The sequence below is a fragment of the Alternaria metachromatica genome, assembly GCF_023757995.1.
Source record: "Alternaria metachromatica strain BMP 0045 chromosome Unknown scaffold_1, whole genome shotgun sequence".
NCBI classification, from domain to species: Eukaryota; Fungi; Ascomycota; class Dothideomycetes; order Pleosporales; family Pleosporaceae; genus Alternaria; species Alternaria metachromatica.
Window position 1 is genome coordinate 1,860,449 of NW_026055492.1, and position 18,483 is coordinate 1,878,931.

At 53.9% G+C, this 18,483-nt stretch overlaps 5 protein-coding genes across 5 annotated transcripts; 2 read left to right on the forward strand and 3 right to left on the reverse strand.

The window, feature by feature from the left end:
• Positions 1-622: 622 nt before the first annotated feature.
• On the reverse strand, positions 623-3,753 carry J4E83_000602 (uncharacterized protein; the record flags this gene model as incomplete). The annotated part of the gene is made up of 3 exons (XM_049327563.1): positions 623-1,931; positions 1,980-3,454; positions 3,502-3,753. The coding sequence occupies 3 exons, from the start codon at positions 3,751-3,753 to the stop codon at positions 623-625; spliced, it is 3,036 nt and encodes a 1,011-aa protein (XP_049193708.1).
• Positions 3,754-4,261: 508 nt separating this feature from the next.
• Positions 4,262-7,556, reverse strand: J4E83_000603 (uncharacterized protein; the record flags this gene model as incomplete). Its single annotated transcript, XM_049327564.1, has 4 exons — positions 4,262-4,498; positions 4,571-5,335; positions 5,944-6,333; positions 7,347-7,556. The coding sequence occupies 4 exons, from the start codon at positions 7,554-7,556 to the stop codon at positions 4,262-4,264; spliced, it is 1,602 nt and encodes a 533-aa protein (XP_049193709.1).
• Positions 7,557-9,636: 2,080 nt separating this feature from the next.
• On the reverse strand, positions 9,637-11,049 carry J4E83_000604 (uncharacterized protein; the record flags this gene model as incomplete). Its single annotated transcript, XM_049327565.1, has 2 exons — positions 9,637-10,160; positions 10,218-11,049. The coding sequence occupies 2 exons, from the start codon at positions 11,047-11,049 to the stop codon at positions 9,637-9,639; spliced, it is 1,356 nt and encodes a 451-aa protein (XP_049193710.1).
• Positions 11,050-12,255: 1,206 nt separating this feature from the next.
• J4E83_000605 (uncharacterized protein) lies at positions 12,256-13,996 on the forward strand (the record flags this gene model as incomplete). The annotated part of the gene is made up of 4 exons (XM_049327566.1): positions 12,256-12,480; positions 12,540-12,614; positions 12,665-13,675; positions 13,724-13,996. The coding sequence occupies 4 exons, from the start codon at positions 12,256-12,258 to the stop codon at positions 13,994-13,996; spliced, it is 1,584 nt and encodes a 527-aa protein (XP_049193711.1).
• Positions 13,997-15,010: 1,014 nt separating this feature from the next.
• Positions 15,011-17,455, forward strand: J4E83_000606 (uncharacterized protein; the record flags this gene model as incomplete). Its single annotated transcript, XM_049327567.1, has 4 exons — positions 15,011-15,614; positions 15,682-16,143; positions 16,192-16,761; positions 16,809-17,455. The coding sequence occupies 4 exons, from the start codon at positions 15,011-15,013 to the stop codon at positions 17,453-17,455; spliced, it is 2,283 nt and encodes a 760-aa protein (XP_049193712.1).
• Between the last annotated feature and the right edge of the window lie 1,028 nt (positions 17,456-18,483).

Genomic DNA, 18,483 nt, shown 5'->3' on the forward strand with positions numbered 1-18,483 from the left:
CATGATTTAGATAAGACTTATTACAGCAATGTAACAATATCTGCTGCCAACTCTTCCCTCTTCGCGATTCCTGCGCATTTGCTAAGCTACTTTCTTTGATCGATCGAACGATATCCGTATAAACAGTATCAGAGATGTCATTGATGTTGCTTTGTTGAATGTAGCTTGTAGTGACTGAATGACGGACGGCCGCGATGAACCCTGCAGCAAAAGTGAAACAGAGTCTACCCCGGGGGAAAATGAACACCTATCTAAACTTAACAATTTAGAAGGTCGCGTTGCATCATGATCTTACTAACTTTCATTTCAATACTCATCTAGACCGTAATGCAGTTGTTCAGTCTCTTCCTTTAATAAGATGTAAACATTCTAGTCTAGATTATTGGACGCGCGTTTCATTGCACGAGAAGTCAAGAAGACGGTATCGACGCATGCAAGGAAGAAGATGTTAAAATTGTAATCTGACTTTAAGCTATCCTGTTTTGCCAACTCCAGCAATGCAATGAACAAATCTAAAAGATCCCACTGTGCTCTGCCATGCGCAGATCCCACTCGCTGGGCAGTCTCGCGCAAACCCATACTACAGCTGCCTATCTTACACTGCAGACTACCGTCTTCGTTTCTAATCGTAGCCAGGATCGCCACTAGGTGCCGGCGTCGCAGCATCCCAACCGCCAGGTGTGGGCGCCGCGATACCATATCCGCCACGCGACGTGTCACCAGGTGTAGGCGCAGCGTAGTTGCCTGGAGTAGGAGCATCCATGGGTGGGCCACCAGGCGTAGGCGCAGAGTAAGCACCGTAGCCACCTGGAGTAGGAGCAGCGTAAGCGCCAGGTGTTGGGGCGTTGTAAGCACCAGGCGTAGGAGCAGAGAGACCACCAGACTTTGAAGCGGTGTTTCCGGATGATCCACCCCAACCAGGTGTGCGGCCGCCAGAGTTGAAGCCACCGTACTGGGTACGGTTTCCATCATTGCCGCCGTAGGCTGTCGCTCCGCCATATGATGTGGCGCCTCCGTATGCAGTTGCGCCGCCATATGCAGTTCGGGAGCCATCGCCGCCTCCATAAGCAGTCCGTGATCCGTCTCCTCCGCCATACGCAGTGCGTCCGCCATCTCCACCCCAACCAGGCGTTCGACCTCCAGCAGCGGCACCACCTCCCCAACCGGGTGTGCGACCACCACCGCCGCCTCCCCAGCCAGGCGTACGGCCACCACCACCAGAGTTGCCCCAGCCGGGTGTACGTCCGCCAGCTGCACCGCCGTAGCTTGTCTGACCACCAGAGAAGCCTCCACGTGAGCGGTTGGGGAACTTGCCTCCCATTTCGACACTGGCGCCAGTGATGGGATCTTTGATAGTCAGGAGCTCCTTCTTCACCGAGACTTGCTTGTTCTTTGTATGCAACTCGATACGGGCTTCGTCGTTCATGGTATCTTTGACAATACCCAACAGGCCCTTGTAGGCACCCTTTCGGATGACAACCGTTTTGCCAATGAGCTTGTCACGGCCAAAAGTGGCACGGGGTGGAGGCATAGCAGTCGCGTTGCCGTTCGGGCCTGCATTCAGGGCAGGGTTGATGCCACTAAGATCTGGGCCCTGTGCTTGAGCGCGACCACTCTTTGCTGCCATGGTAACAACGTTGTTGCTTCGAACCACGAAGATGCCCTGGTTCTCGACGAGCTCGCGGTTCCGTACGAAAAGTGTGCCTCTGTGGATGTATAGAACCTTGCCTTGACGGCCTTCGCCTCCATACTCCTTGACGTCGTCCTCGTGTCGGATTTCGGATCCGTCGCGGTCGGTTGCTACAGCATGTTTGTTCCTCCCCACGATTTGCGAGACCTGTGTATGGAGGAGTGTGCGGACATCGCCTTGTTGATCGACAATTCGTAGGACTTCGCGATCGACACGAACGACGCAACCGATGGTTGAGGCACTGTAGAATGTTAGTTCGTTGTCAAGTCAACGGGAGGAGATAACTTACTCAATCTGTACAAAGTCGTATAGGTCAAAGTTGGAGTCAGCACCGACGTTTGCCGAATCAGCAGCGCGCTTCAGGTCTTTACTAAAGACTGTGATTTCCTGCTGAGTGGAGTCGCAAAGCAAGGTGATCTTATCATCCTTGATTCTAGTGACTAGACCAACTTCGTCGACATACTTGCTGCCACCGATGACCTTGACGTGATCACCGTCGCGGAACAATTTCCGTAGCGTCTTGACGGGTGCGTCGATTCTCCTGCCGCGAAGATCACCTTCGCTGACACGGAGCGTCAGGATGTCGCCTATGACAGTGACAGTTGTACCGCGGATACCCTTCTGTTCACCGGTGTAGATCTCGACGTTGTCTCCTGCAGCGAAGGCGGAGCCAGAGTCTGCGGCCTTCTGCGCGGCCTGGACAGCCAAAAGATCCATGGTCTCGGTACCATCCGCGTTTTGGATTGCGAAGAACTGCAATTCCTCCATCTTGGGGTTGACCTTTTCAGTGCTGACCCAGTTGACCTTGACTTCCTTGATCAGGAAGCCGTTCTGGTAATCCTCGCCCTTGTATGTGTATGCCCTTTGGTTGCCAGATCCTGTCATGCTGAGATGCTTCATGTGTCGCTTCTTCGCTTCGGCTTCGTTGAAAAGCTTCGCAGGTGGACGCTCGACCTGTCGACCGAAGAAGCCGCGCTTGCGCTTGTTGTCGGCGGCGGAGTTGATGTCCTCGTTCAGACCGTAGTCTAGACGTGGCACAAGTTGTACGACACAGTCAAGACCGTTAGTCGAGACCTCAACGACCTTTGCGAGATCGCCCTTGTATGTGGGGGGACGCAGCATGCGCACGAATTTGCCAACCTCCAACGGCGCACGCTTCTTCTTACGGAGAAGATCTGGACGCTCTTTTGGAGGAATCGAGAACTGACCAGAGCCCATGAAGACGTTCTGTATGCCCTCGATCAACTCCACCACAGCCTGTTTCGAGTCTGCCTCAACGTAGAGGAAACCAGACTGGGGTCCAGTAGGGCCTCGCTCAAAGGCCGAGTAGACCTGGACTGGCTGACCTGTGCGCATCTTCTCGTCGATACGCTTCTGAATAGACATTATGATCTCGCGCTCTTTTCCAGGACGGCACTTGCAACCCCAGATGGACGGATCGTCAACTGTGGGCAGGGCCAGGGGAACGGCACCGGCTCCACCGCGGCGAGTGCTTTGCATCTCACGCCGCCTGTACTTCTCGTCGAACTCCTTGGCGAGCTCCTCAACGTCCTTTTGTGCATTGACTTCGCGGCGCATGTCAAGTTCGCGGTGGTGGCGGTCGTCGAGATCGGCGCCCGTGGGCTCAAGGAGATCATCGGGGTGGACTTCATCAACACCCTCGTCGTCGCCCTCCTCCTCCTCTTCCTCATCCTCGTCGACTTCGGCTTCAACATCAATGAACATGTTGCGCTTGGCCTTCTTTCTTCGCTTGGCAGGTCGGGCCTAGGATAGTCAGTATTTAGACAGCGCGAATGAATGATGAGACCCACGACAACATCCTCGTCGTCCTCATCTTCTTCGTCATCTTCCTCGTCATCGTCATCGTCGAGATCTATGCCGCCGCCCTCTTCATCTTCGTCGTCATTGCCTGTCCTGTTTGGCGCATCGACTTCGTCCTCTTCGTCCTCGTCTACGGGCCTGCGCGAGGCCTTGGTCGTTGGCGCGACGTCATCCTCGTCGATTTCAGGCGCGGGGTTGAAGTCTTCTTCTTCCTCTTCGGGGTCGCTGCCGTAGGACGCCATGATTATCGATGCGTGTGGTGATAGAGGAGCGTGTCCTTGTTAAGAGCTGTCGCGAAGCTCGGGGGTGTGACCGCGGCAATCAAGCGGACGTGAGGGTGATGCTATCCGCTGATTAATTTTGGACGGGCGGCGCGCAGTCGGAGAGGGAAAAGGAGGAAAGTAAGAGCAGACGGCGAGCGTCGAAGTTGACGGGTTATGTTTTAAACATGGGAACGTCGAACAAGGCCCATCCAAAGAAACCGCGCTAAGGCGGCGCGCCGCGAGGGTCCGTGCGCCTTTGATGGCCTCGACGCCACGCCTCCAGGGTGAAGCATGACCAACGCGTAGAGATAACCTCTAAAGCAATACAGATTCAGTATAATTACGATGGTCTCTGGATGAAAGCTGCAAATCTACATGCTTTACACGCCCATCACGAGACACACCATCAAATAGGAGATCGTGACCTACTGCCCACAGAGGATCGCGTCAAGTCGACACCTTGAGTAGCAACATCTATATCTCAATATCATAACCTTGCCTTCTGCTCCGTCTTATCCTCTTCTACTTCGCATACCCTTATCACAGCCCTTCCCCAAGCTTTCCGCTCCCTTACATCCTCCAGCGCTCTACTAACCGCCTCCAACCCCCAGTAATCCTCCTTGTATATGACAGGCCGAATCTTACCATCCTCGACCAACTTCATGAACCCGTCCCACACATCTTGAGTCCGTTGCGGATCTCTTCTCCCATCTTCTCCAAACCGCTATCGTGAGTCAGCACACGAAACGAACGCGCAAAATCCCAAGTGCAGGACGACCACGAAAGGCATACTTACATAACCAAACACCGCAACCCCCTTGAGCAGAATCTTGTTGACCTTCAGGTTCTCCATCTTTCCTCCTCTTGCCGCAAACCCGACAACCACCAACCTCCCCCGATACCTCAAACACCTAATCCCACTCTCCACAGCCCCAATGCCATCATACACGACATCGACCCCCTCCCCACCATTCCCCAACGCCTTAACCCTCGCTTCCCACCCCTCCTGTCCATAATCAACAACCTCATCCGCCCCAACACTCTTCACAACCTCAGCCTTTTCCTCACTCCCCACAACAGCAACAACCCTCGCCCCAACCGCCTTGGCAATCTGCACAGCCATGACACCCAACCCGCCACTCGCACCGAGCACGAGAACGGTTTCTCCGGCTTTGAGAAGCGCAACTGATATCAAAGCGCCGTAACTGACAGCACCGCTTGCGCCAACGGCGCAGGCTTCAGCGTTCGTCCATTGCGAGGGGACGCGGCGGACAGAGGGTTCAGAGACGCATATTTGCTCTGCGTAGGCGCCTAGGCCGCCGCCGAAGACGCGGGTGCCGGGCGGGAAGGAAGAGGAAGGGGGGCTATTGGTTATTATGCCGGCGTATTCTGTGCCTAGGATGAAGGGCGGTTGGACGTGTCTGCGGTTGTTTTGGTGCAGGCCTTGGGCGTAGAGGAGGTCGACGTGTGTTACGGCTGCGTGGGTGATTTTGATGTGAATATCTTGCGACGATTTTGAGAATGGATTTGGGATGGTGGAAGGTTTGAGGTCTGTCACGTTCTGTAGATTGTCATGGTTAGGGAAGATGATGTAGATACTTAGATAGGTGGCTTACAGAGACGAATCTGTCGATGTGGATGGCCTTCATCGTTGCAGATCAACACATGGAACGTCAATTCCAATTTAGCGACGTATCCCTACACATTACAAGTTGAAGCATTGCAGTAAACAACGAGAGTAGTACATGCACCAAATGCATGCCGGGAGATCGACGCGTCTACGGGTGTGGGGTACAACGAGTTGCCGAGGTTTGACTGGATGCGCGACTCTGATGAAGCGGCAGCAACAGAAACGAAGATTGTGAGACAATGAGCAGTTGTGATTAGAGGGGAGTATTCAGTGATCCGGTATTATACATGCACTCGATTCTCTTGCCTCGCTTGATACGCTAAAATCTGCCATACGCGGTTGCCATCCTCCACGAACAAATACAAACACAAAATAAGAAGCGCAGAAGCTCCCAGTGGGGCCCTCCAGCATCGCGAAACCATTTCCGCGTTCTGTTTTTAGCCACGCATTCACGTACCCGGAGCTTGATCATCCACCTGCCCCAGCGCCATGGACGCCTCATCGCGGGCCTTCTGACGCCGCATGTGCCATTTCTCAACGTCCGACATAGGTTTCTTGGCCTCGAACGACTTCCGACCCTTTTGCGCCGCCATGTGAGCTTTCGTCCAGATAGCCGCTATAGCGATGAGGGTGACGAGACCCAAAGCGGTCCAGTATACAATGTGGAACTCCTTCAACAGGTGCTGTCCCCCCGTCGTCGCCGGCGCCTTCTGTTGTAGAAGCGTGCTCGGTTCGGGATGAGATGCCGCCGTCATGGGGATTTGCTGTGGTCTGATGACGGGTCCGAGAAGAAGGTTTGAGATCGGGGCTTGTCGACCGAGGATGCTGAGGAGCTCTGTCATGGATATGTTGAGGCCGCTGCTCAGTGCGTCGAGCACAAGCATCTTGTCGAGTTCAGGGTCCTGAGACATACTGCCGTCGCTGAGTGACTGCACCTGTTAGCGCGTGTTTGTAATGAGCTGTCATAAGCTTGCCTTATCAGGTGGTGTCTACGCAATCGATCATGCGTGAGCATACAGTTGTCAGGTTGGCTACTCGGGGAGACTAAACAGAGCTCTGAAAAGATCCGACAAGGGAGGAGCCACCTCGGTGTCAGACCACTTGCTTGTCGTGACGGAAGGAACCAGCGCGATCGGTGAGATCGATTGTTAATGAATGGGGAAAGAGCTACCACATCGGCCATCCAGTACCAGACAACATGCTGGCATTGAGGACATTATTGTTCAACAAGCCTTCTGAGGGCAGATAGTCCATCAGATCTTCGAAGCCCAGACTGTCGATATCGAAATTCCACGTGGTCGGATCGGCGAATGTTGGTTGAACCTCAGAATCTAGAGGCAGCTGTTGAGTCGCACGGTCAGTGTCCGGCATGGGAATACCAGCCGTATTGCCGGGAATATAGGGACAGGTTTGGGTGGTTGCTGTGTCCACTGATAGTGTGGACCTTTGGCTTGATCCATCTCTGAGCTTCTCATACTCTGCCATAAGCGACATGAGCAGACGCACGCCGTGCACTGCAACACTTGACGTGTGAAACAGTTGCAAGCACCTGATGGCTCGCGTGACATGTAGATGGCACTCTTGTGCCTCCGCGTCTGCTTCAGCACGATGAAAGAGCTCCAGAATGAGGCAAATACCTGCGGTGATGATGAAAGCTTGTTCGACCCACCACTGCGGCTCTTGCGCATCTCGAGTGGTGTACAAGCTGATGAGACTCTGCGCTGCGCTCATACAAGCCCACCGGCTGTATGTGTAGCGGACGTCCTTGAAGCTCTTGCTCAAGAAGTTTTGATGGACTGATGATACGTGGCAGAATTAGTGTAGATCCTTGCACAATCTATGATGGTGAATACTCACTCATAATGATCTTATGATGCGTCGATGCGTGGTGCAGCCGCTTCGCCCAAACGACCCATTGTGGCCAACTGGGATCGTGCGGTACCCGAGGAAGAAGATATTTTGGCAGCTTCTCCGTACACAAAGTACGCATTTCGCCATCAAATCTGAGGATTGTGGCATATTTGATAGCGTCGTCTTTGTCCTCGAGTTCCACCATAGCGTTGTGAACGTCGAGAAGTAACGCAGCGCAGTCAAAGGTCCACTTGGCGACACCTACGATTGTTGGAATTTCTGTGTCGGCGACGGGCGTCATGGTTTCTTCGTCTAATTCGCGTGGCCTTGTGCTCGTGAAATGCCGCCATTGGAGTGTCAACGTGTAAGAGGCGGATGAAGTACAACACAGCCTAAAGAATAGATGAGTGAATTGTTCATGAATCGCCTGAACCGCGCTGTAGACGTACCACTCCTGACATACAGTCCCATACCAGACCCTGCGGCCTATTTCACGCTCGATAAATGCTTCTTTCTGTCTTGCGTCCAGTTCAGTTATCCTATCGTCGTCTGGATGGGGCCCAAGTCTGCTCGATCAGTTACGAGAGTCCGTATCTCAGGAATCTATGCCACCTACTTGTGCAAACCAAGCCCTTTCGCAATGACTACCCCCACACTACGGAGAGCGATCCATTGATTACTTGAGCCAGCTAGATGTTCATACGCGTGCATGATATGAATTGTCTGTACCGAGTGAATACTGTATTGCGATGTATAATTCCCAAGGTTCAGGCATGAGATCGATGCTCCGCCCCATACGCGTGCCAGCTGGACTTTGTCGTCAACCGAGAAGCCCCAGGACGTCGAAGCTATTTCTGAAGAGCCAATGATACTGGATGAAAGAATTGCGACTACAAGATTGGAATTAGTAACTTTAGTATCGACCGAGAAGATTGAGTCTGGTCACCGTAACCTTCGCATTGATGGCATATCAAGTAAGGTAGGCCTGCATCATTCGAAATGGAGGTAAACTTACACAAGAGGGCTACCCATGTCCAGTCAAGGTCTTGAAGAGCAAGCTCACACGACTGACCATACGCTTGAAGCAGCTTCTTTCGAAAGCTTGGCCCATGGTAGATGCCGCCGTGCCAGTACATCATGTACTGTTCGTAGTACTCCACAATAAGCATTAACTTTTCTCTCGGCGGCAGAATTGACTGCAGGTACTGTGTCTCCACTATCCTCGCTGCAGCCGAGTAGCAGCTCGCAATAGAGGTCGACCCGTTCGGTCTATCTCGTGGCGATTGTTTCGACCGGGCGTAAGAGAAGCTTTTGTCGAAACGGCTTTGATTGGCGTCTGCATCTTTCTCTTCCAATATAGCGCTAATCGTCATGTCGGGTAAACCGGTTCGCCAGACTGCTTCCTCATGCGGCTCGTTCCGACCCGATTGAGACCCTGCCGTTTGTGGATGGATTGGGGGTAGCGCGACCTGAGCATTTGCATCGGGAGACGGGCCAGATGTAGATGTGTCGCTTGAACCGGCTGCCGAAAGCTTCCGGGGATATTTGCGATGAACATTTGGGTTGTATCCGTTCACCCATTTGGTCGTGCAAAGATGACCTTCATTGTTCTGCACGCATCTTGCGCAAGGTGCCTTTCGATCGCATTTCTGCCGTCTCTGAGAGCACCGCGTACAGGTTTGGCGCTGCTTGGGCATGATAGGCTGCTCAGTAATCTGTATGTGATAGGCCTATGCAGTCGTACAACACCCTTGGCTTCGTCTTTTGCTTGTTTGGTGGCACTTGTTTGTACGACTACCTAGGTACGAAGGAACGAGTCTCAAGGTCGATGGGTGTTTTTAAGCGAATACAGATCAAAGTGAGTAGCGTGCAGTGCGTACAACGGCGGAAGGTCATGAAAGCTGATGTACGAGGCCATGTGCGAATCGTACAAACCTTCGTACAACGAACAGCCCGTGCTTCCTCAGACTAGACGCTCAGACCACGCTTCAGTGTGGGTAGGCTGATGATTAACGTTTGCCCAGAACCTTGGACGCGTCGACATGGTTGATATGTGTAGTGACAGAGTGTAGGAAGCTGCGACACTGCTGGGTATTATCATGAATCGACGGTCCGTGCACTCAACCCACGGACTCAGTTCGGAGTTAAGGATTTCTCACGCATACACGTGGAACACGAAGTGAGTTTCAAAAGGCACGAGGGCACAACAGAGCTTGTATCGTACATCGCTGCTTACAAGCTGTTGAATCTTTACACGCAACGATATTCAAGATCGTCTAGATTTCTACTTAGAATATTCTTCAAGATAACTACGCATTCGTAATGAAGCACATCCGTCATCCCGTAGTGTGGGCAAAGCTTGATTCTGATTACGCATGCAACTAAACTAGTGCAAGCACCTTCCATCCTGCAATATACATTCTCGTCAGTATATACATGCTTGCTCCCGCCATCATCATGACACCAGAGAAGACGTTCAGCCCCCAGTACTTTCCATTGTTTTGGACGACGATAGCTCCTGCAATTGGATTACCGATCAAACCCGCAATTGAGATGCAGGCGAAGACAACACCAACACGGATCCCAATCTGTTCGACCTTGGAAATATAAGCGATCTGGGCAGGCAACAGTGACACGAAAGCACCGGAAGCGAATCCGTAGAGGCCGGCGAATGTAATGAATGCCGCGTTACTTGATGCGGGGATAGCCAGGGCAAGGACCAGAATGCCAGCTACGAGGCACCAGAGTGACTGCATATTGAACTTGCCAACCTTGTCCGCGAGGGCACCGGGAATGATGCGACCGAAGATACTAGCGGCGTTGAGAATAGCTAGAAGATATCCAGCCAAGGTAGTTGACATTCCAGCGGCCATCGCTTGAACTTCGATAAAGTTGATGGGTATAACTAAGTCTGGGATTAGTACGCGTCTTATCGGCAGCTCGTACAGGGGGGGTAACTTACACAGTCCCATGAAGAACAAAAATGACGCAATCGTCAGTAAGACGAAGCGAATATCACCAAAAGGCTCCACAAACACCTTGAACTCGAACGTTCTGGGTTGTGGCGGTAGGCGAGATTTGACAGTGAGGAAAGCGATAGTCATCATGCCGAGGATGAGGAAGCCAAATGTTCTCATTGTCCAGCCATAGCCGATTTCGGGGATGAGGTGTGTTGCCATGATAGGAAAGATGATGCCGCCTAGTCCACTGCCAGCTGCCATGACCCCGTATGCCAGGCCTCTCTTCTTCAGAAACCATGTAGGAATGGTGCTCGTTCCTGCCTGAAAGATACAGTTCAGACCTAGAGGGCTGCAGATTCCTTGGGCGAGGATAAATTGCCAGTACTCGGTGCATAGGCTGGTCATCATTAGACCAAGCACGTGGAACAAAGTACCGAACAATAATATGTACTTGGGGCCGTAGTTGTCGTAGAGGAAACCGACGATAGGTCCAGGCGCAAACATGACGAAGATCTCGAGGGAAGCGATCCAGGCGACGGTAGACGGCGAGTACGCGCTGAGCTGATTCCGCTGGTAGTAACTTTGGAACACTCCGACGCAGTTTAGCCATCCAAATGAGCAGAAGAGACAGCAAAAGCCTCCGAGGAGACACAGATAGGCGTCTCTTCCGCCATCAGGAAATTGACTAGGATGGAATGGGCTCACGACCGCTGTAGGCTCGGTCGTATCGAGTTGCTTTTCGTCGACCGGTGCTGGCGGTTGTTCGATATCGGATTGGGGAAGTCGTGGCTTCTCCTCGTGCAAAGATGCCACTGAGCTTGTAGTCTGCGACATGGTAGTAGACGGTAGGCCTAGGGTTGGGAAGTTGAGCGTGAAGGAGTTGGTAAGATGAGAGCTGGGCTAGGCCATGATTAAGTAGTCAATCATTGAGGTTGACATTGAGAGGCGTAACGGTGCTTCGCTCCTTACCATGGAATCCGTGTGATCCGCACATTCGATATCAAGCTATTATTGGGGTAGGTTTGCATGTAGGCCTGCACGCCTGTTCGCGCTCGGCCTCGCCTTTGACGCAGACCGACGTGCCGAGCCAATGGCGAGATATCTCACAACATTCGCATTACCACAACAGCGAAGGCAGCAGCGGGACGGGAGTCAGTGACCCACATTTCAGACGGTCAATTCGGTCTTTCGAAGAGATTTGCTGGCGAGTGCGGTGTTGAAAGGATTTCGCTCTTACGCGCGCGCGGGAGACGCGTAGGAGATGTCGGAGATGATGGCATCTCCGACCCGCGTCCGACATGGGACCATCAAACTGAAGATGCATCCTATATGTGCGTGCGGCCACCCAAACATGAATTCTCACGATGGGTACGTGTGGATCATCCTTCTGCGCTCAAATCAGCAATCGCTTCCATGCGTTGGCGCCCTGACAAGATGCGCATGGCATTGATGACGCATAGCTTGCGAGTGACTGCAGCTGTTGATCGACGAGTGTGAATATAGCAAGATAGCGAGTAAGCCACTTCTCGTGGTGAAGTCTGTCGAGAGTCGTTGGGTCGAGGCAGCGATGGAGGTGAAATCTGGAGGTGCAGGACAGGTTCGCTTGATCGGGCAACGACGCACAGACTTGGTTCCTTCGCATTTTGCCTTCCGAATCAGTGTGGTCCTCACTAGCACTCTTGCTTGAACGCGCACAACGACCAACCCACGCCCAAGCCCCGACTACCCTGAATCCATCCCGATCATCTGCTGGGGAGCTTCGCATAATATATTCGGCCATCTACACCCGCGCATCGCCATCTCATCGCCCGCCTATTCCTGCATCTCCACCGGATTCCATCCCATTTCAGTGCACACGGCCCGGTACGCGCAACTAGCCCGAGGATAGCTTTTTACTATGCTAACGTCGACTTGCTGTCTTAGCATCTAGGCGCCTGTCCTCTGCTTCGCGTATCTCATCCCCCACCACACTCCGCGCAAACTCGACGCAATTCGCCCTCCATCCCGCCGCATAACCTCGCCGTCACCCGCACATTGAAAATGGCATCCACCGAGTCATCCGGCCCCGTCAACGGCAACTACGCGCCGCAGCAGTACGAGAACAGCTACTCCACCGGCGCCTCCAACTTCACACCCTCGCAGCAGCCCACGCCCAGCCAGCCCGCACAGCAAGCCGCCGCCTCAGAGATCCCCAAGGACGAGGTCGGCTGGTACTTTGTCGAGCAGTACTACACCACCCTGAGCAAGAGCCCGGACCGACTCTACGTAAGTCGCAACTGCGGGAAGGCTTTTCTTGGTGACCACGCGACTGACCCAATTTGCAGCTTTTCTATAACAAGCGCTCCCAGTATGTTTCCGGTGTCGAGGAGGACAAGGTCAACGTCTGCCTAGGCCAGAAGGTACGTGAAGCACGCTCAATTGCAGTCGATGCATGCTGACTCGTGTCTAGGCCATCAACGAGCGCATCAAGGAGCTTGAGTTCAAGGACACCAAGGTCCGCGTTACCAACGTCGACTCGCAGGGCTCCGATGCCAACATCGTCATCCAAGTCATCGGCGAGATCTCCAACCAAGGCCAGCCCCACAAGCGCTTCGTGCAGACCTTTGTCCTCGCCGAGCAGACCAACGGCTACTTCGTCCTCAACGACATCTTCCGCTACCTTGCCGACGAGCCCGAGGAGGACGAGGACCAGCAAGAGCAGGCCGCGCCCCCCAACGGTGTCACGGAGCCTGCTCCCACCGCTGCCGTCCCCGAGAATGCCGACCTCAACCAGAGCGACGAGATCGCGACCAGCGAGGAGGACCTGAACAAGGTGGACAACAAGCTACACCAGGCTGCGCAAGAGGAGCCGTCTGTCGAGGAGGTCGCGCCTGCTGCCCCGGCTCAACAGGTTCCAGAGGAGATTGAGCAGCCCGCTGCTGAGGAGGCACCTGCTGCTGTCGAGGAGAAGGTCGCAGAGCCAACCCCCGCCGCTGAGGAGACGGCCGAGCCTGAGAAGCCTGCCGCTGCCGCACCGGCCCCCGCCCAAAAGGCCGCCCCCGTTGCCATGCCCTCTGGTCCCCCCAAGCCTGCCGCTCCCCGAACTTGGGCCAGCCTCGCCGCCTCTGCACACAAGGTCGCCACTCCCGTCGTCAACGCCCCCGCCGCCCAGCAAGCTCCTTCGCAGCCCAAGGCCGCTGCCGCCGCTCCTGCTCAAGCCGCTGCTGCCGCCCCCAGCCAGACCTCAGCACCTGCTCGTGACCAATCCCCCGCGACAAGCCAGGGCGAGGCTGCTGGCTGGCAAACAGCCACTGGACACAAGAAGGAGCAGTCCCGCGCACAGAACGCAGGACCCGCCGCCGACCCCGACCAGAAGCGCGCTTACATCAAGAACGTCTACAGCCAAGTCGACGACGCTGCTCTGAAGACTGCCCTGACCAAGTACGGCGAGATCGAGTACCTTGACATCAGCCGTGGCAAGGTAAGTAAATGTGCTTCACCACATGGTACCTCAACTAACACCCTGCAGAACTGTGCTTTCGTCGACTTCAAGACACCCGCTGGCTTCCAAGCTGCCGTCGCAGCCAACCCCCACACGATCAACGGCATTGAGATCAAGGTCGAGGAACGCCGCCAGAACCCCGGCCAGTTCAACAGGGGAGGAGGATTCCCTCGTGGCGGTGCTCCTCGCGGCGGCCGTGGCGGTATGGGTGGTCAAGCACCCCGTGGCAACTTCCAACCTCGGGGACGCGGTGGACCCATGCGTGGCGGTCGCGGCGGTGCTGCTCCTCAGGAATCATAGGAGGCTTCACGCGCTGCTTACTCCCTCGTTCCTTTTGGCATTCTTCTTCTATCTCCTGTTGAGTCGGTTTGACTCGATGGCCTCACGACTGACGGCTTTAGCCATGTACTGTACCGACCCCCTTTCAGCGCTTGTATAAAAGTCATTTCATTTCGAGGAAAAGTCTGGGCGTACGCGTTCGTCTTAGGGCTCTGAGCCCTTGCATAGCGAGTGGTTTCGTTTCTGCATGTTTCCTTTCTGTATCCGTGTATATCCGTTCAGCCGTTTTCGAACATATTCCCTTCTTCGCGGTCGCATTCTTCGTCAAGTAATGTTTAGGGAAGGCTATCTGGGGGTTCCTGGGTACGGGCTAGGGATGTCATAGCATCTGGTGTAATGGGTGTACAGCATAGCTTCGGCGACAACAGGATCGGACGGGGAAGGGCAGTCAAATCGTGAGATGATCTGGTACGAATACAATAAATGATATACGCTCCAACACGGTGTAGATGTACTAGAGTGAGGTTGTCTGGTGATTGCTGATAACGTCACCTGATAGGTATAGTGCGACGCGGGATGTGCCTAGTGCTGCGCTGACCGTTGATTCGAAGACGCGCAATCACCTGCATCAGCAACAGCCCATAAGCTTCAAGCCGCGCCAACCTGCGTTTCGTGCATACGAAACACTCGTACCCTGATACCCCGATAATCTGGCTACTGCTCTTCCTCACACTCCACTTAATTAACGCTGGCGCATTATCACGAGGCTAAGGTCGCAGTAGATCGCGCGGGGCTAAGCGGGGCCGTCGCGCGACGTGCATCACATCACCACTCGGTATCTACTGAAGCTGACCAAGACTCTCGCTTTCAACCCGCTGAACTCACCTACTCTGCAACATATGCCCCAGGAGCTCTGCAAAGATGCGACCGCTACCGGGCGGCGACGCCCTGCCTGCTACTGTTCGGCCGCGATCTCGTAAATCAAGCGTCGATCATCCTACCGCCCCTTCGAGCAATGTCCCCACTACCTTCGTCATGAAGCGCGTCGGGGATTTGGAGCACACCATGGTTCCTCCTCACAGCGCGACTGCTGCAGCAAAGCAGCAGGATAGTACATTCGGAGTCCAGAGTCTTGCCGATACTTTGGAGGCTGCTTTCGGCCCAGAAGGTACAGATCCAGAAAAGGCTAGTAAGACGCAGCATCATGGGGCAAAGAGTTCAAGATCCGAGTCGCATAGCTCTTCGACAGATTCAGCCACACCGCCAGACAGATCCAGGATAACTTCGGTACGGAAACTGAGGAGAAACTACACGAAAAATGACTCGATTACACACTTTAAACTTCCCGCCGCCAGCGTCGACGTTCCTTCCCCACTCCCCACGTCCGCTATGGGGAGTACACCGAGGTCCGCTTCGATAACGTCGCTCAAGCTGTCCGATGAGGAGTTTGCCATGGATGATGCTGCGAGCCAGGCCGTTGTTTCGAGTGGAGAGGAGGAAGAGCAGGTAGAGGTGCAGCCGGACATGGCGAGCTTTCCGCAGCTGGTCATGCCTGAGATGCAGATGCCAACCAGGAGGCCTTTCACAACCAGAGGCAAGGCTATGGGAAAGCTGAGAGTTATGGTGGCGGGCGAGACAGGTGCGTCATAGTCGCGACATGCGATATCATTTCGGTAGAAAGCGCTATACTGACAAGCACTTTACAGGTGTCGGCAAATCGTCCCTCATTCGATCCATCGTTCAGGCCTGCGAAGACATCGTACACGTAGATCCTCTATCGCCCTCCCAGCCGAGCGCGCCGTCACGCCCGACGAAGTCGAAATCCCGCACAAAGAAAGCCGAGCACGCGGTCACAACCCGGGTGACTGAGATACATGCGAGCACGAAGCCTTACCCTCATTGGTGGACTGATACCGAAGAGAGCGGCATTCTGCGGAGAAGAAAGAGCAGTATGGATACTGTCTTGGAGAGAAACATATGTTTCGTAGACACTCCTGGGTACTCACAAGGTTCTGCGGAGAAGGATATGAGCATGGTGATAGACTATGTCGAGTCGCTGTTATACCAGACCTCATCAGTAACAACGTTAGAAGACAATGATGTGCTTGGGGTCGTCAGTGGTAGTGGGGGCGTCCTAGTTGACGTCGTCATATACTTGCTCCCACCAAGTAAGCTAAACCATCGTTCGTACTGTCATTCTTACTGACTTCACCCAGATCGAGACATCACGAAAGATGTGGAGTACATGCAACGGCTATCGCACTTTACCAACGTCGTGCCTGTCATTGCCAAATCAGACACACTTTCGGCGCAAGAAGTGGTAGCTCTAAAGACGTCCATACTCGCACGGCTGCAAACCACTGCTCTTAGACCCTTCTTCTTCGGAAAGGCTATGGACGATGCCTTACTTGCCGTACAGGGCCTTCCGGTCGCTAGGACTTCGGGATCAGGAGCGCCAAGTGAGGCAGCTGAATACCCCTTCACTACACCAACCTATCCTTACGCCGTCTCCTCGACGTCTGGTCCAGACCACGATAACATGGATGCGTCCTTGCTCATGTCGCCCGACTACGTGCAGCCTCTTCTTCCCTCTGAACTCGCTCCACTAGTCAACCGGGTATTCGATCCTGACTCCATTGCGTGGCTTCGGTATTCAGCAGCGAAGAAGTTCTTAGCATGGCGGCGCAGGATTAAGCTACCAGGCGACTCTGTAATGCTACAGAGTCTAGCTCAACCACGTAGTCCGACAACGGCTTCAGTCGGACTGAACGGAGCCCACCTAAATTGTAAGATCATCTCCCTGCCACATTGTGCAAGCTAACCTCTTTATCAGCATCCGCAGCATCCTCAGTATTCTCCGCTGCATCGCCATCAGGTGTCCTGGTACCCGGATCAGGATCACCATTCTACCCATCGAACCTACAATCCCCTCTCCTCGCCTCTTCTCCCTCCTTAGCCAACTCCGAGTCTCTCGAGCCCCTTGGCAACTTTTCACTGGCAAGATACAACAACACGGCGCAAGGCGAGCAGCGCCTCAACGAAGTACGGATAGCAAGATGGGCAACAGATCTGCAGCGCAGCCGACGAAACGAAAGAGAACGATTCGAGGAACTCCAGAGCAACGACAGGGCTAAATGGCTGCTCGAGCGCGTCGGCGAGGAGGTATCGAAGGGCACGATCGTCGCATCGCCTGGCGAGTTACCGAGAGCTGAATGGGCGGTAGTCAGACGCAACAGCGACGAGAAGAAGACTGTTAAGGTCAGTCAACGCTATGCCAAAGCTGTTGGGCTGGACTCGCGAGATCCGCTTGGCCTGTGCAATTTCGGCGACGAATTAAGGCGACAGAGCTTCGTTCTCGTGAAGGTGCTAGGCGGCATGAGCGTGTTGGGTGCTGTCGTCGTGGCTGTCGTTAGGGCGTGCGGCATTGAGACTGGGCTGCCTCAGCTCGGCTGGTGGGAGTGGATTACCAACTCGGAGTGATTGGCCTTTGTTGCTCGCTGCACGTATGTCTCTCCATGAGCTTTATAACATGTATGATGTGATACCTTATAGACACTCTTCTACATTGTAGCTTGACGGGACATCTCGAGTCTAGGGAATAGAATCTTACTCTACAAGGAATGTGTACTCGAGTTTGATATCGGTGACATTGTCGCAGCGATGGTAGAGTGTGTTATCAATACGCCGGCTTGATCATGTGGGTCATGATGTGATGCTTCACTATTGCAATTGGGGATGCGTACACTTAGCTCAGAAGTATAAATTGGGTCATTCGCTACGGGTTGGGTAGATTGGTCGGGGATAGCATGCCACACTCCAGACTGACACGGGCTGCTAATAGTTCATCATAGAACGGAGTGCCTTAATCCTATCTGTCGACTAAGCGAAGACAGCCTCATGGGTAATGTAGTAAGGCATGGCGCATCAGCTAGCTTTGGGGGTGACGCCTGTAGAATTCATTGACTGGGGCGCTTTAGTGAAGAAGCAAGTGTGGGTGTTGAGTAGCGGCACAGATCTGTACAGCATGCACGTTGTACCAAGTAGACGACGTGCATTAATTATCCAACGCCCAGTAGAGCTCCGGGGTCTGCCCAGGTGGTAAGCATGAAAGGTGCGTGAGCCCTTGATGGGCTGGCGCTTCAGTGAGTGCAAATCAGACTTGGCTCGTTGCCAAAATGCCGCGGAGAAGGGTGATTGTCTGTCAGAGAGGGAAAAATGAGGTTGCCGCGTAATTTATGGCATTGGTCAATGTAAGGGCAGTCGATACTTGTCAGGGTTGTTAGTGACTGATTGCTTCCTAGGATGCCTACTGAGGTGTGCAGACGCACCTGGACAGTTGGGATTCGATCATACCATCTCCATCCAATAGCCACACATTTTGCCCTTTCTTGGATAATGTGAGTTGATCTGGTGCCCCCCGCTCGATCGCAGCGTGCCTTCGATGCTGCAGCTCCGCCACCGGATGGGTGTGAAGGAAGTATGGAACGGGGCGCTGGTCTGCAGTGCAT